At 49.0% G+C, this 16,640-nt stretch overlaps 7 protein-coding genes across 7 annotated transcripts; 2 read left to right on the top strand and 5 right to left on the bottom strand.

Annotated features, from left to right (window-relative positions):
* Window positions 1–185: 185 nt before the first annotated feature.
* On the bottom strand, window positions 186–3,191 carry BDQ94DRAFT_181610 (UDP-Glycosyltransferase/glycogen phosphorylase; the record flags this gene model as incomplete). Its single annotated transcript, XM_026773930.1, has 7 exons — window positions 186–415; window positions 497–1,158; window positions 1,215–1,565; window positions 1,649–2,012; window positions 2,059–2,249; window positions 2,326–3,010; window positions 3,113–3,191. The coding sequence occupies 7 exons, from the start codon at window positions 3,189–3,191 to the stop codon at window positions 186–188; spliced, it is 2,562 nt and encodes an 853-aa protein (XP_026623317.1).
* Window positions 3,192–3,648: 457 nt separating this feature from the next.
* BDQ94DRAFT_172990 (uncharacterized protein) lies at window positions 3,649–5,547 on the bottom strand (the record flags this gene model as incomplete). The annotated part of the gene is made up of 1 exon (XM_026772068.1): window positions 3,649–5,547. The coding sequence occupies one exon, from the start codon at window positions 5,545–5,547 to the stop codon at window positions 3,649–3,651; it is 1,899 nt and encodes a 632-aa protein (XP_026623316.1).
* Window positions 5,548–6,573: 1,026 nt separating this feature from the next.
* BDQ94DRAFT_181609 (Tannase/feruloyl esterase) lies at window positions 6,574–8,028 on the bottom strand (the record flags this gene model as incomplete). The annotated part of the gene is made up of 1 exon (XM_026773929.1): window positions 6,574–8,028. One exon carries the CDS (start codon window positions 8,026–8,028, stop codon window positions 6,574–6,576), a length of 1,455 nt encoding a protein of 484 aa, XP_026623315.1.
* A 1,071-nt stretch (window positions 8,029–9,099) lies between these two features.
* BDQ94DRAFT_161356 (RTA1 domain-containing protein) lies at window positions 9,100–10,006 on the top strand (the record flags this gene model as incomplete). The annotated part of the gene is made up of 2 exons (XM_026769372.1): window positions 9,100–9,271; window positions 9,342–10,006. The coding sequence occupies 2 exons, from the start codon at window positions 9,100–9,102 to the stop codon at window positions 10,004–10,006; spliced, it is 837 nt and encodes a 278-aa protein (XP_026623314.1).
* A 276-nt stretch (window positions 10,007–10,282) lies between these two features.
* BDQ94DRAFT_181607 (Zn(II)2Cys6 transcription factor domain-containing protein) lies at window positions 10,283–11,573 on the top strand (the record flags this gene model as incomplete). The annotated part of the gene is made up of 2 exons (XM_026773928.1): window positions 10,283–10,419; window positions 10,470–11,573. Exons 1-2 carry the CDS (start codon window positions 10,351–10,353, stop codon window positions 11,571–11,573), a joined length of 1,173 nt encoding a protein of 390 aa, XP_026623313.1. The 5' UTR covers window positions 10,283–10,350.
* Window positions 11,574–11,762: 189 nt separating this feature from the next.
* BDQ94DRAFT_161354 (uncharacterized protein) lies at window positions 11,763–13,100 on the bottom strand (the record flags this gene model as incomplete). Its single annotated transcript, XM_026769371.1, has 6 exons — window positions 11,763–11,869; window positions 12,009–12,209; window positions 12,300–12,359; window positions 12,389–12,677; window positions 12,736–12,866; window positions 12,959–13,100. The coding sequence occupies 6 exons, from the start codon at window positions 13,098–13,100 to the stop codon at window positions 11,763–11,765; spliced, it is 930 nt and encodes a 309-aa protein (XP_026623312.1).
* A 1,909-nt stretch (window positions 13,101–15,009) lies between these two features.
* Window positions 15,010–16,323, bottom strand: BDQ94DRAFT_181604 (sterol methyltransferase; the record flags this gene model as incomplete). Its single annotated transcript, XM_026773927.1, has 3 exons — window positions 15,010–15,969; window positions 16,041–16,075; window positions 16,132–16,323. 3 exons carry the CDS (start codon window positions 16,321–16,323, stop codon window positions 15,072–15,074), a joined length of 1,125 nt encoding a protein of 374 aa, XP_026623311.1. The 3' UTR covers window positions 15,010–15,071.
* Between the last annotated feature and the right edge of the window lie 317 nt (window positions 16,324–16,640).

Genomic DNA, 16,640 nt, shown 5'->3' with positions numbered 1-16,640 from the left:
GTCATGAAGGGCTTTGGCTTGTCTGAAAATGTCCGGTTGCTGCAATACCTGACAGCTGAATCTTGTTAACAAATTACAACAATGTGTGTGTGTGTGTGTGTGTGTGTGTATTAAATTTCGATGTTGTGGCTCTGGCACAAGCAGTCACACATCTTTGGATTGCTACAAGATAGTGATACCTTCCATCACAGATAGTCATCTTCATCATCACTCAGGTCTCCTCCCTTCTGCGTCAGTCGGTCGAACAGATCCAGGACTACCGCAGCCCGAAGCCCCCGTTCTTTCTCTTGTCGAAGCATGCTCTGACCATCGGCATGCAGAGCATCGACCACCTGCTTCCGACGCTTATTACGCAGCGCATGCTGTATAGTCCGTTTTACCCCCTGCCCGGGATAAGCAACGAGACCCAAAGAGCCTACGTCCCATGTGTTAGCAAGCGATCACACAGTTTCCCTACCCCGTATTTCAGGATCAAGGGATGCAAGATCTCACATACCATGAGCTACCTTGCCAACCGCCCCGAATGTCCCTTTCAGAAACCCGGTCGCAAACCCCTTCGCTCCGTTATCTCTCGCGCCCTTGTACGGTTGGTAAAAAATATCCGTCATGCCCTCGCCAATCCCCAAAGCAAAGGACTTTGCTCCAGCCACTGTTCCAGATTTCCAGTCCTTAACTTGGCCGTAATCGTGAACCTTGTCTCCATACAGACCGGGTAGAACGCGAAACCCCTCCGCAGCAGCTAGTGGGATATCGACGATTGCGCCGGACACGTACTTCGTTAGAAGCTTGCCAGAGGCTTTCGCAGATGCTGAGGCCATGGCAGCTGCTTTGTTTTTCTTCTCGGTTTCGGGAGCTTCCGGCGTTAGTGTCATGTCGGTCATGGATTGGGATTTATGTATGTGTTGCTGTGCAGATGGGGACTGTAAGAACTGTGTATTTTCGGCGCTTATGCTTGAGCGAGGGGTCGTGGAGGATGTCGATTGTCGTGGGGTGTGGCTAGTATCCGGTGCGTCCTTCTGCTTTAGTACCTTGTACGGCTTGTAGACGATGTCTCCTGATGCCTTGAGCATGTCTACCGTCCATCCCATTCCGGCTGACGAGATCCCAGTAATAGGGTCCCATCTTTCGTTCTCAATGTGGATTGGTCGGGGTTGGTATCTATGCCGAGGGTTAGCCAACACTGAGAAACCACGTCGGGGGAACGAAGATCTGACGGTTGTAGCTTATCTTTGGAAATTCTCAGATGATCCAACAAAATCTCTACCGCGACTTTAGACAGGTAAATTTTCTTCTTCTGTTTCCTTATAACCCATGATGCTGGAAACCCAGGGATAATTTCACAGGTCTTCAGATCCTTGGGAAGATTCTTATGGAACGATGCAACAGCAGTCTGCACTCCCGATTCATGTTGCATCCTAGTCGCAATGCGATGCGCGGCTTGCATGGCATCAGTGCTTAGGCAAAATTGGATACCATGGGTGAGTTTCTGTGCGTCAAGTAGTTGGTGTGGTACTGGGTCGGGGCCTGCGCCGTTGGCAGCTACCATCTGGCCCCAAAAGGGTTGGCTAGTGAGCAAAGGAAGAATGCCATGTCAGATGAATCTTCGAATTTAGACAAAGGGCAACCAGTGGGTCTCAATTGGACTTACTCGCCAAAGAAAGGTACAATAAACGTGGGCTTGCCATAGCGCAGCCCGCAGGCCGTGGTCCCGGCTCCGCCATGGTGGATCACGGCACTTACACGCTGGAACAGCCATTCAAGGGGGCAATCGTCCAGGTACATGATATTATCACTCTCAATGCCACCAAGCGTGCTCCAGCCTCGAGAAATCAATGCTCGAACTCCCGTTTGCTCGATAGCCTCAACGAGTGTGCGTGTCATCTTTTCCGGGTCATCAAGGACAATGCTCCCGAAGCCGATATAGATCGGGGGTGCTCCGGCATTGAGAAAGTTTTCGAGCGCTTGATCAGGCTTGAAGTCAGGTGGATCGCGGAAGAAAAAACCACAAACATCTAATCTCAAGCAAGCCTCTTATTAGTATTGGATCCAGACGCATACAGACACAGGAAGGAAATAGAACGAGGATACCAAAATTGGCAGGCCAGTCACTTGGTTTCGGTACCAGCGCTGGAGACCAACAGTACGTATACGGCACCTTCAGAGTTCGTAGAAGGAAAGGCCCTTCTGACATTGGGATAGGCTCCAAGTCCAAGTCCTGTTTACGCCATTGGTTAATGACGTCTCCTAGCCTGGAAGTATCAGAGAACAACAATTAGTTGAGCTGATCTGCAGAAGAATGGTAAAGAACCAGTGAGACGGCCTTACCCCTGCCACGATAGCCAATCTACAACACCATAAGAAACATTATTGACCCAATCTTGATTCGCCGCTGCGTTCTTCAAATTTGCCAACGGGTGCGGGAAGGCGCGCGTAGCACTCCAAGGCATCGTAAACATCAAGTGTACCGGGATACCCAGAGCTTGCGCACAGTGAACATGGGCAAAGCTGGGTGGATTGGCGATAATAGCATCGGCAACGAATGGAACCTGAGTAGTCGGGTCGCTTGCAATACATGAGTGCCAGCAGCCGTGCAGAACCTCTGCCATCATGTACTGCTTCTTCGAAATTTCACCTTCACGGAGACTGCTCATCCGCGGGATCAGACCAGGGTTCTTGACCATGTAAGCCATCAGCTGGCTGGGATCGCCGCCGATGGGGTAGAACTCCAGTCCGGACTCCTGCACGAAGTTTTGGAACACACCATGCGTGGCGATCCGCACGCGGTGGCCGCATTGCTGCAGGGCTGTTCCGAGGGCGATGAATGGTTGCACGTCTCCCCGGCTGCCGACAATCTGAATGACGATGTTTAGGCGATGTTTGGGCTTGATATCTTCCCAATACCCGGGAGGTGGGGGTGGTTGTAGATCATTCGCTTCCGGTACATGCGGGAAGAGTCGGGAGATGGTTTTGCATAGTCGAGAAGTGACGTCTACCACAACGCGCCCGTCATCTACAAGATGTTAGTCGGCGTGAGTTGATGTAAAGTCTCGTAAGGGACATTCTGCGGAGCCAGAGGATGGGGTAAGGAAGGGGTTCTGCGTATCGCACATACCTTTGACGTGGGTATCTTGTGCTTCCCATGGGTTCACTGCTGGTTCCTCGTAGGGCGGAGGCGGGTCATGAAGTTCCATTGCTAGCGATTCTACCTGATGTTAGGTGTAAGATATAAATTGGGCTGATGGAGGGTCTAGGAACAGCCGGCGTCGGTCTTCTGCCCAGCTTCTTATTGTATTTTTAGCCCAATGGTAGGGCTGGACCCACCCTGTGGGGGTTCACACGAATACGCGTATAGCCAGGTATAAGATCGCCTGGTTCTCCACCGAGTGAACGTTAACGGAGAATGGGTGGTTCAACAAAAAGAGTGTTTTAAGAGGGCGGGTCCGATTGACGAAGATTTATGCGACGCCATAGGTCACATGAGACTTGAGAGCTTAATGACGATTTTACTTTACAGGGGGAATCCGGAGGCCCAGTTTATTGAGCGCGAAGTGGGGTGCGGTGGGAAAGCAGTTTGCTATGTACATGGAGAGATTACAGTTAAGGTTTATGACCTAAAGAAGATCCAGCGAGACCTTATCTCTGGACCCTTCATCCTTCATTCACAGGCTGCTTGTATACCACCCCATCGACAGTAGTAATGAGGGTCCCATTGGCCATGAAAATATTGGTCATAGCATCATCGACGACGTGGAATCCATTAGGACTGGTTATTTTCGTACTGGGTGAGACTCCAGTGCCAGTGAGGTTGGAATACCACTCTAGGCGGGTAGACGTCAGGGACAATTGTGTGGCAGCCACCGACTCGGTGCCATGGATGTAATGAAGGCCATCATCCGAGTAGTTGTGATAGGTGACTGCAACGAAGTTCAGAGCAGAAGTGGCTTTGCTTTTCTGGAGAACAACACGAGCGAACCCCGAGTCGAGTCCATGCAGCGTCAAGTTGCCTTGTGGCACATCGAGCGTATCAGGGATGGTGGTGTTACCAGGGATATATGGCAGGCCCCATGGCACAGTATCGGCGACTGGGGGCACGGGTTCCAGATGGTAAGGCTGCCGACTGGTGAGTCGGGCCATCATCAGACGCGTAGTTCGGCCACCTGGCTCAGTGGAGTTGGGACATGGCAGTGGGTTGGTACCACCACAAGCAGGAGGTAGGACCATCTTTTGCCAATACATGATTCTGGTGCCATCAGGAGACCACCGAGGATCCGCTCCAGCATTCCAGTTCGGGTCATTGATGCTACCCGGCTGCCCCTTGCCACCAGCATTGATCTGCTGGCCGTAGTAATTAGGATCGTGGTCGCCCTCCGCGTCCAACAGCCAGGGTTGAAAGAATCGTCGAACACCATTGTTTCGCACAGAAGCGACCGTGGTGACTGTCAGCAGGTCTACCACAGGAGGAATGCCGCGCATCCCCGAGAGAAACTCCATGCGATCAGTGCCACGAGTATCCAGGATGACTTGCCATCGCCCATCCGGAGAATCTCCGACAGGGTCCACGTAGCCAGGGTGCGTGGTGACACGCCGGACGTGACCAGTAATCAAGTCAGCGGCAAATAGATCAATATTGCATGATTCCCAGGAGCTCCCGATATAAAGGACCTCTTTACCACGGCCAGTAAATCCTCGGAACTCTCCCACGGTTATTGCCTCCCGGTTGATGTAAAGTCGATCGCCCGTGACGCTGTACGGTTGTGGTCCGTTAGGAGAAACGAGGACAGTCACGTTCACAACGTCATATCGAGCAGTGCGAGGAGACCCTGTAGTAGGGGATTCGTTGAAGTGAAGTCGACCAAAGTAGCCATTCTCATTCAGCTGACCTGACGATATGGTGCTGTATGAATTGAAACCCAGGTGAACGTTATCGGGGTGCAAGCGCAGCTCGCGGATGCTGGCTCCTGGCCCAGAATCATCGGCCTTGTTGCTCATTCGAATGGGATAGATGTAGATCTGGTCTGGAGAGCACTCATCACTTGCCAATTGGCCGGCTCGACATTCGATGATGTTGGCTCCAGCCATAGCGCGTCGACCGTCGGCGAAAGTCTGAGGATAATCGGCCACAGACGTACTGCCCGCTTTGTTGCTTTCTGGTACACCACAAGTCACACACTTCCATGGGTCGCCAGTGGAGAAGTTGGTTCCATTCGTGCTGACCATGATCAATTGGACTCCTGTGTAGATGCTAGCGGGGTCTGGTGCGGCTGGGGCACCAGTGAAATTAAGACTGGCCCAAACATAATTCCCATCCGGGGAGAAGTTGCCTCCCTGTATGGCGGATGTTTTCCCCATGCATCCGGTTCCGTGAGGGTTAACTTGGCGAGTACAGGCACCAACATCGTCCGTGGACACAACTGGTGGTAGTGGGAGTTGGACGACTTCGATTGGCTCGGGTTTGGGAGTTGTTTCAGCGGCTGCGGCGGACGATAGGACGGACGATACTATTCCCAGCGAGAGAGGTAAAATCCCTCGAAGGACGAGGAACAACATGGTTTCAGACGATTAAAATGTGGATGAAAACAAAACATGATCTCAGCAGCGTGGATTGAGCTCATGTTTTATTCGCGGATGGAAATGATCGAGAAACGTTAGGAGGTCTTATGGATTTCGGAGTATTTCAGGCCGACGGTTGCCGTACGTGTATGCACGGGCCAAGTTGATGTTGATCGTCTGCCTTGTGGGTCAATGAACCCAATCAGCGGGAGAAAAGGGATGGGGATCAAACTTTGATGGCTTCTGATTTTGGGATCTTCAGCGGGATACGCGTATGCACGGGCCATATAAGGGGGAGACCCTCTTCGACTATTTGGTCCAAGACCAACATCTGAAAGGTCGTTTGAAACTGAAGGCTCTATTGTGGTAGAAGTGAGAAGATATTGTCTTCTCATCGATCTATCGACCCCTTTGTCCCTACCGGGAGCAATCGTTGGCTCACCATTTCCACACTTGAGGTGCCTAGGTCACAACGCCACAAGTTAAAGCGCACCGCCTTTCAATTGCATTTTTCAGATGATAGACTAGCAGGGATAAATCAAACTGTTTCGGCCTTCGGAATTATCAAGCCCACCAACGAAGATCGGCAGGCCTTGCTCCACTACCAGGGAGGACGGGCTTGCTATCACAGCCGAAAGGGCATTTCAGCTAGCAGTAGAGGGTTTCTATAAGAATATCGCTCATGAAGCCAGCTTCAATCTTGCCGGCATATCAGTGCCTCGGAGACTGCGATTCTAGTAGCTATCAGATAATTCCAGAGAAAGCCTTCTTCGGAGAACTCTTTAAGAATCACACAAGGTTCCCGGAGACCTTGTTGCGAACCCCACTGTTTGCGGGGTACTGCCGAGCTTCAGGCAACAGCTCGTACAAGGCGAATACAACAAACAGCGATTCCGTTGAAGTGAGACTCAGGCTGAGTATCTAGCAAAGTAGGCTCATCGTGCACCAACAGGAATTTCAAGTAGTCTAAAAGATTAGAAACTGCAGGGTCCTTACTGGCAGGTTAGGGGGCTTACTACAGAACTAATCGTAGCGGACATGCGATTTTCTGTCAATGTGCTGGGACATGGCGCCGTTCGGATAAGGACCGAGCCCACCGTAACAGTGACCAAGTCCAGGCGCTTCAAAGAAGCAATAGAAGTCATGAGCTTTGGGGTCGTTCTTTAGCACTTTATCATAATATGCGATGGTGCCATTTGGTGGGATAACTTCGTCGGCTAGTCCGTGCCAGGTGATTATTTTACCACCGTTTGCTTTGAAATTGGAGAGATCGGGGTCATTCGTTCCGAGAATCGACGTGTAATCCGCTATTGAAGTGTGGAGGGCTTCAAAAAACTCATTTCGCGTCATGTTGCTACTTGAAAAGCTTGGGTCCTTGGCAACAAGATATTTCAGCCAGCTAACAAACAAGTCACTTCCACTACTGTGGCATGTATTGTTCGCAGAACATTCGGTAGACACATAGGATGTGTCGATTGATGCATCCTTATTGACACCATACCACCCATACCTCTCAGAGACAGAGCGAGAACCGGACCACGCAGCTTCGATTACCTGCGCGCTGGAAGCAGTGAAAGCTTTTTGGACTCCGTCACAAGTGTAATTCTTCCCAACAAAGTCAGAGGCCTTGACATGGCAGCTGTCTGGGTAGCTAATAACTCCATCCTCAACTCCATCCAAATGATCACACACTTTAACGGCTTCCTGTGTGAATGCCTTGATCTCACAGGGCGACAAAAAGACCCCGGTTTCCTTCATTACTAGAGAGGCCCACTGGCCTGCTGGAATGAAGGCTTGCATGTTGATGGCCGGCGAAACTGCTAAGATCCCATCGAAAACGTTCGGAAACTTTTGTGCCATTAGAAGTCCTTGGCGGCCGCCGCCGGAGCATCCGGTGAAGTATGAATAGTTTGCAGCTTTTTGGTAGTAGGACTTGGTAATCTGCTGCCCTATGATAGCCATGTCATTTGTTGCCTTTGAGGCGTAATTTTCGAGGAGCTGCCAGTTCACATTGTTTTCGCCACTAAGCGCCCAGGAGAGATCTGTAGGAATGCTGCCCTTCCCGTTTCCTGAAGGTAGGCCTCCATCCGTGGAGGCGGATGCAAACCCCATTGCAACTGCGTATGTGAGGTAGGTGGAGCCTAGATCGACGCTGTACCCTCCACCACCTAGGGCTTGAAACCTGCCATTCCATCTCTCAAGGGGGAGCCAGACTTGGGTATGAACTGTGTCATTCCAGCCAGGATGGGTGTGAGTGACCGTGATATTGCAAAAACTAATGGTATATAGACCGCCTTCATTACTACCTGGAGCCAGGCTGACAGCGGAAAAGTTGTGGGCTTCATGTGCTTCAATGTTCAGAATTGAAGCACCGGGCAGGTCCGGTCTCTTCATGAAGGCTGGCGAGCATCTGGATGCGTATGCTATTTCGACAAGGATCGCGCTCAGAGGGAGTAAGGTGGCGAAACAGGCAACCATCTTGACTTCAATAATGATGGAATACAAATTCCAACTCGTCAAGGTTTGGCGAGTTGAATATGAGTACTAGATTGCCCGGGACTAGCTTTGACCCCCTTGGGTTCCAACACAGCTGTGATATATGCATCCGTTCTCCGTTCATACGGGGCTCCTGTCCCGTTCGATCGCATTCGCTTAAGGGCCTAAGTACCTATACGCGTATTCGCAATTGTGCTGTGGCTGATCAACATTGCCCCACTTTTATCTAACTCCACTTATTGGGGGTCTCTAAACCGGGTCACATCGGAAAATACTGCTAAACCCGCGCCAAAAACAATTGCCAGGCCTACCACTTATTTGTATGTTTGAAAGTAGCATTGAGAAAGAACTGATTGAAATAGAAGTCGGGATTCATTCAGTTGGATGATTAGACTCTAATATCTACTACCCCGATTTTTTGATTTTTTTTCTCTGATCTGGCTTTCCTCGAATATAGATATCTCTGTATATAGCTACAAATACCTCTCAAATAGAGGTTTACTATGTTGTAGACAACGCATTGACTGCACACAATATATTATTCTTCTAATAAGAAATCATGTAGATAGAAAGGTCAAATAGATAGATTTACATATTTCATATATGAATAAATAAATAATGAAATATCCTTACTCGAAGTAGGATGGCTAGAGAAACCGACTGAGTAAGGGGATCTAACTAAATCGCAGTATCGGCATTATATACTATAAGAATAACGAAGTAGATCACCATTACCTCCGGCTGTTTCAGTCATGGTAATGACCAAACAACGTTATAATGCTATAAGGCTAGTAAATCTAGATCCGGTAGAAAAGATGACCCACATGCAGTTTTAGGATTCCTGCTACTCTATACGCGTTTATCTTGGTGGACACACAACATTCTGATCCGGGTTTCCCCCAGAGAATCTTTCGAAACTGTTACCGTTTGGGAAAAGAGCCAGCGGCTCAGCCACTACGCTGAATCTACAAAATGATCAAGAACGGAGAGATTGCTTCCTACTATCATGAAAATTTATTCTTCCACCAATTTTGAGAATCCCATCGCAGGCAGATGGCTAAACTCGAGCCCTACAAACATGGGGTCTACCTCTGGCAATATCTCCCTTCGCTGGCAGCCGCGGTGATCTTTGCAATTATCTTTGCGAGTGTAACGGTGGTGCATTTCATCAAGTTGAAAAAATGGAGAGCTCGTTTCTGTATCCCGTACGCCATCGGCGGTATCTGTACGTGCCTCCTTCGCAACCTTCAGGTGCTTGCTTTGCTGCCCAGAATCCTGCTAACAGAGGACTTTAGTCGAAATCATAGGATACGCGACTCGTGCTTGGGCACACTGCGCTTCCGGAGAAATTATGCCCTATTCGATTCAGAACGTCTTCATTCTTCTAGGACCAGTCTTGTTCTCAGCCTCCGTCTACATGGCACTAGGGCGAATCATGCGTAACACCGGGGGCGAGCATCACTCGCTCATTCCGATTCGGTGGCTCACAAAGACCTTTGTGATGGGTGATGTCCTCTCTTTTGTGGTCCAGGGCGGGGCAGCGGGCTTGATGGTGTCAGGGGACAATGCGACTTTGGGCAAGGGTATGGTGATAGTTGGCCTACTCATCCAAATATTCATGTTTGGGTTTTTTGTTGTTACCGCAATGGTTTTTCAGTTCCGTCTACATCGACTTCCAACTCCAGGAGCCCGAGATCCACGCATCAACTGGCGTCGTCATCTCTATCTATTATACGGAGTAAGCCTGTTGATCATGGTACGCTCTCTATTTCGGGTTGCGGAATACGCCCTGGGAGATACAGGATACCCGCTCACCCATGAGTGGACACTGTATGTCTTCGATGCTCTGCTCATGTCGCTGTCTATGGTGGTCTGGGTAGTCTGGTATCCAGGGACCCTTTCTAGACCGAACATGGACATGGAATTATTAAATCGTGGCGACCGTCACGACGGACTTTAGAAGTTGACGGTTGGGGTTGGGGTTGGGGGAACGCTTATTTATAGAGGGATATTGATTACTTCATCCGCCCTGGTTTAAATGCTTCTTTTTCTCATGAACCCCAAAATAAGGCCTAGGAGAATTGCAGGAGCCTGGAAATACCCTAATTTTTATCCTTCTCCGCCTCGTTCCCCGTAAGGTGATCCTAGTTAAAGTTTGATTGCAAGATTAGTCATGAAGTTGCCCCAAAAGCTCCAACTCCACCACCGAGTCCAATTTTCATTGCCTTCCTCAAACAACCAAATTAAATCCTCAAGAAAAGTCAGCCCGGATTCCATTCGCAGTATCTCCCTTCAGCATCAAGTATGGCCCCTCGCAGAAAACACAAGAAATCCCGTCTTGGCTGCATTGAGTGCAAGCGACGCCGTATCAAGGTAATCTAGATCCTCTGTGAAACTTGAGGCGACATTGACATGTAGAAAAGTGCGATGAGCAACGGCCCGTATGTTCGCAATGTACAATATCAGAGCGGACCTGTGAGTTTGCAGAGATGCCGGCCCGTTGCATCAGGCCTACCACATCCCGAAGGCAGACCCCTTCCATTCCAGCATCGTCGACAGGGGAGACGGCAGAGTCGAGTTCAACGGTCGCTGAAGCTGATTCCCCTATAGAGCCAGCGGCCAACTTGCTTCATGCAGAACTCCTATACCAATTGTTAACCGAGACGATCGACTCGATCAATGAGCAGAATAGCCCGGAGATAGTAGTGTCGCCTGCAGAACTTATCAGGTGCTCTCTGAGGGCTTCATATCTTCTAAACGAGCTATTGGCTCTCGCTGCCACGCATCTCAGTATCATCCGCTCTGAACAACACGTCTATTACCGTACACACGCGACCCATCTGCAAAATCATGCTTTGAGATTCTTTCATGCAATGGATAATGCAGATGATCCTGAAGCATGTGTACCTCGATTTTTCTTTTCCTCTATCCTCGGGTTGCACACACTATGCGAGACTCTCATCTTCCGCGATGGTGACTTCAATATCTTCCTCGATTCCTTTGTTCCTTATCTCCGCCTACATCAGGGCGTGCGTGCCGTCATCGGAGATAACTGGAGCATGCTATCGCAGACTACTAGTCTCGGGCCGACTTTAGGCTCTGCAGGAAGACAATTACAGACTGACGGGAACTTGGGCCCAGAATGTAGGCATCTACTGGCACTCATCCGGCAGTCCAACTTAGGTCCCTCCATCACTGAAACGTATCGACAAGCGATCGAAGCATTGCAGGCGGCAATGCACTCAATATCTTCTAATCGCCCCGGAGGCGCCTGCATTACTGGGGTTTTCGCATGGCCCGCTAGTGTACCCTCGAAATATATTGATCTTCTGGCTCTTCGTAGCCCTGACGCTCTTGCTGTGCTGGCACATTACGGGGTAGTTCTGCATGCTTATCGCCAATGCTGGTTCTTGGGCGATGGCGGGCGATATCTGATCGAGTCCATTAATGATTATCTGGGGCCCGCTTGGTCGGAATGGCTGGCATATCCGAGGCAAGTGTTGAGTGCAGGTTCGCATCAATATTAGCTCTTTATAATATGTTTTTTTATTGGTATTTGGGAAGCACATGAGATACATTATCTGCATACAGGCGTCATAGAACAAATTCTAACTGGGAAAATCCCGATTGATCAATAGCCCCTATGCATAAATCTACAAAGCTATACCTGTTCCTACTAATGATATACATGAAATACTGTTCCAGGATCGGAGATCCTATATCATTAACATTAACGCTTCTGATTGTTTTCGCAAAACCTCCAATGTTTTCTCGTTCTCCATCCTTCTTTTTGGCTGTCGGTAGTCATCATGTGAGACCCATCCTTATTCATCACTTACTTGCGCTTGTAGATCGTCAGATTCACTAAATGCAGCTGCCCATGCCTCTGCCTGCTGTCAGCTTTGCTCTATTTCCTCCTTTGGAAGGTGAATGGGACATGGGGTATTTGGACCTCGCTGTACCAATGATTGCGTCCCACTTCTCATACACCTGTATCAACAGCTCTTCTGAGGGTAATGGGCCGTTTTTGGAGGTCTTACTGAGAATGTGCAATATGAAACTTGTAGCGTCATTATTATCTCTTAATTGGTCCATAGCATGAACAAGAGCCGGGTTGAATTTCCGGGAGGCGAGTTCGTAAAATGTCTCCAGTCTGAGCCTCTCTAACTTCTATTCGGCCCCTTTATTTTCAGCGTTCGAGAGCACGTCAAAATCATCAGGTAGTTTAGGCTGGGCGGCACCTCATGTATAACCGTCCTCGCAATGAAATATTGAGGGAAACTTTGCCGTAAGTAATAAGGGCGCTGTGTGTACTACTTGCCAATCAATTATGCTTGTGAACTGAGTAGGATCATGTCCATCCGGATGAATATATTATCCGCGTGAAGGTCATGATGTAGCATGATCGGGGAACGGGTGTCATCTGATAGGATTATATGAGCAAACACAATCAGAAATTGCTTAAGAAGCTGTACATGTACGTCTCGTCCCTGACATGTCCTCTCCAGACATACAGTGGCGTGCTTGGGGTTGCTATGTGCATTCCGTATACGGACGATCTCACGGTTTGCCACGGCTGCAAGATACTCCAGCGCCGTTTCCCCTGCGTTGTCAAGTTTAATGAAAGGCTTCTAAAAGGTGCCTGATCATACACTCACAGGGACCTCTATCAATATCTAAACCTTACACGTCATCTATCCAATAGGACCGCTGAATTGCCGGGCCGAAAACATATTTAGACTGTAATTCGTCATCCAGGCCGTATAGAGTATCAATGCCCCTCCCCGACGGGAACCTGTCCCCATAATACAAACTGCCATCTAAGGTAAATCTCGCCCCTCAGATTGTGTTCAGAGTTTACCAAGCTCTCCACCAGGCAGAAGCGTTGAGCCTCAAGCACTTTATCGCAAACTTCGTTGAGTTGCTACTTCACTAGCAACACCATAATGAGAATGGCCGGCATTCAGGTTTGGAATTCTCGCCAAGACCTCCTTACCATCCGCCATCTGCAGAGGAAAGAACTTGCTCAAGAGCCCATCGCGCAATTTGCTCATTACGACACATCGGGAGTGCTGGGGCATCAAAGTGCAATATGACGTCTCTCGAGTTGAAGTCTTTCATTGTGTAGCCAACGACCAGATGTGTAATTGAAGTAGTGACTCTGTGTGTCGGTTGGCTTGGTACTTGCCGATCGGACTGGCTGGGACCATGGAGGATGTCGTGCTGAGCTCATTATCGGCATCGATAGGAGTCGCAACCTGCCAAGAGACTTTCTTCTATCCAGTGTGGCTTGTTTGTTGGTTATGGCATTCGTACATGAAGGGCTCGCATAGTTAAATACTGGATTTACTGGACGACCAACACGCCTCGCAGAAAGAGGCTAAATGACCCGACAATAAAGCCAGCTACCTGTGGAGAAACCCGCTTTTGTATAGTAAGCGGTAAACAAAATGAGCGCCAACCCGATCCCTACTTACTCTCTAGTACACAGTAGTACTCCCTGCTAGACCAGTAAATTCTCATCTACAGATAATGATGATTATAACAAATGATGTGTAGCTTGAGAAATCCGCAGTGATGAGGTCGTCACCGCCACAATCATTAATCATGACAACGTGGCGGTCCTGTGGTGTGTTCTGACCTCATATTTTTCACCCGTCTTCGCCAGACAAGGGTGTATTTGGAGAGGACGCAATAGGTCTGATTTTAGTGATACCTTAGGTATCCCACTGGAAGGAATATGACAAACCCGGAAATACTTGCCTACCCACAGCGAAGTAGCAAGCGATATACTGAGTTGAGTGACGATCTGGAAGGCTGGACAGTGCGTCAACTACAAGGAATCTTTGGTGACAACTCTACTGGGAGCCCAGTCTAATGCCAGTTCCCCAGACCTTTTGCAACCCCGTCAGATTTTCTTAAGCCACCTGGCTGCACTAACTTTCAATGAAGACTGAGTTGGAGGAGTTGAGGAGCCTTGGTTAACCGTCTCATTCATGGTCGACATTCAACTTCAGGAGAGGTATATTGTACTAGTGCCAAATTTCACCTCATCCTCGTTGACGAGAGCAGATGGCTACAACGAATGCACAGAAATCGGCGGTTCTGGCCAGATCTCAGCCAATCACGGACTTCCTATGCTGGGATACCTAGGTAAACCTCCACGGAAGAGCAGGAATTAGGTCGCATTGTAATGGTGGTAGTGCTGCCCTGAACTTCGGGAGTTAAAATTTCCTGCAATATTGCTGGAGGTCCATCCTATCACCTTACACTACGAAAGGTGGAATGAATAGCATGACTTCTGGCACCTTACCGGACTGTGGTAACATATTTTCAGCTATGTATCGAGGGCTAGCTTGACAGTAGAGTAGTCAGGTCAAAGCTACTTTCAGTGATCAGACTGAGGCGCCGACTTCCTTGTGGAAATGTCTTGTGGATGCCCAAGCTACATCATGAGTTGAAAATTTCTTTCATCAGTCTCCATTTAGATGTCGCTAGGCTGCTCAGTGGACGGATGCGTCGAGCCGCGGGGAAAGCATCGCAGGCGGTGCTTGATTCCATTGCTCGACCCTAGTTACTTAGTGTTTACTGGCTCATGTCAGAACTTTAGTGACATGCCACATCAAATGCCACCTAGATGAATAGCCGGTTTAGGTGAGCAATGAGTGTTCCAGGCACATAAGAGAGTCCGCGGATATTTATTTCCTGACATTCCTGGGTCAACACCCGCGGCAATCACACGCGTTCAGCCAACCAGCCAGCCACACCCATACCCCGATGGTGTGACCAGCCAATGTGAGCTTATGGCTCAAGTCAACTTTGCCTGGACCACGGATATCGGGCTGTCATGAAACACGTCACTTTGTCGATGTTACACAGTGAAGTTACAACGTAAAGCTTGACAACTTTATTAGGCTTAGACATGCAATAAACGCCGATTCAGGCTATATTAGGTGATCATTCCTCCTCAAGGGTGGGCTTTATGTAATCTAGGCCACAAAGATGTGAACTCTGGTTATTCGTCTTCAAACATCCGGCTTCCGTCCTAACATGAGATACATCGGCGTAAAGATATCCAGCTTGCCCGCGTCCACCAGAGAATCCCCAGCGAGATCCAAACTATTTCCCACCTCAGTAGTTCCCTTGGGAACTATCCTAACGGCCTCCAATCCCATCGTGAAATAGTGTGTGGCAATTCTTCCCCACTTACTCATCAGAGCATAAGAGGCCAGATCCCCATAGCGACGGGCATTCCAGAGGGTTATATCAAGTGGATAATACCACGGTGCTGTGCAAGGCCGGTGCGCAAGATCTTCATGGTGCAAGATCTCAAATCCGGCGGATTTCATAGCAGCAAGGCCCTGAGAAACCGTGAACAACTTGGCGATTCCGTTTCCCTGCTGGATACCCAAAGCGAGCTGTCTATGATCGGTGTTCCCTTCATCGTACTTCTCTGTGAGAAGCCACTCGTACACACCAAATACAGCACCGGGCTTGAGAACGCGGTAAACCTCGCTGTATACCTGCTCGAGAGTCGGCGCATGCAACGTCGCCTCGATCGCATACACAGCGTCGAAGGTCCCATCCGGGAAGTCCATTTCAACAAAGCTACCTTTGCGATAGGAGACCTTATCTTCAAGGCCTGCTTGTGATGTGTATCTTCTTGCCTTTTCAATTTGATAATCGCTATTATTAAGGCCTGTTATGTGTGCATTTGTAAATTTGGCGATCTCTCGTGCCGGACCACCAAGACCGCATCCGGCGTCCAGAACAGACATGCCCTCTTTGATACCGATGCGGTAGGCGAGATAGTGCTCGTGTCTAGCAATAGCTTGAAGGAAATCCTCCTCGTGGCTGAAGCGGCAAAAGTGCAATGACTTGCACCAGCCAAACTCATAGAAGTCTGTCGCAAGGTGGTAGAAACTAGGAGCTGTCAATATTCTTATAACAGAGGATAAGAGAATGAGAAGGTGGTTGCAAATCTGAAAACGTACAGCTTGACCATGGTTGCATACTCCGTTTGTCGTCTCTGCAGCTACCTGTTAGCTCTGATTCTTCCCCTGTCTGACTACTGTACTGCCTCACCTTTTCCTGTCCTTGCCTATCCTCTTCAAGCACACTTTTTCCAAAGTACTTGAAATACCCATCTAATACAACCTTGTGAGTCTTAAAGTCTTTTCGCATGGCCAAGAGACCTTGGGTTTTCCCTGAGTTGCCATGAAGCCTTTTTGTAAGGATAGCATCCTTCTTATCCTGATGATGGGCTTCTAGCTCCATTTTGAATTTGATGGCTTTCCGATCGCCCTAAACCGAGAAAAGATGATATCAACTAGAAAGTACAAGGACTTCCGTGCACCAGGAACAGTAAAAATTTCGCTCGGGGTTGACTATTCGATTGATCGCATCTAATTCAGATGGGCATCGGTACTTATATCCGAAGCATATACCAAGCTTTAGCCAGAAGAGGCATTCAGAATGCGCACAAGGTGCCGTGATACTGTTTGTCCATTATTTCATTGTCACCTTCTGATACCACCATAAGGTCTCGTACTACCTTCAGGACACCTCGTATTGGCACCATGATACTCTCCTGA

The sequence above is a fragment of the Aspergillus welwitschiae genome (genome assembly GCF_003344945.1).
Source record: "Aspergillus welwitschiae strain CBS 139.54b unplaced genomic scaffold BDQ94scaffold_30, whole genome shotgun sequence".
In the NCBI taxonomy this organism is placed as follows: domain Eukaryota; kingdom Fungi; phylum Ascomycota; class Eurotiomycetes; order Eurotiales; family Aspergillaceae; genus Aspergillus; species Aspergillus welwitschiae.
Note: the sequence above shows the minus strand (reverse complement) of the source record. Positions and strands in the feature narration are given on the sequence as shown.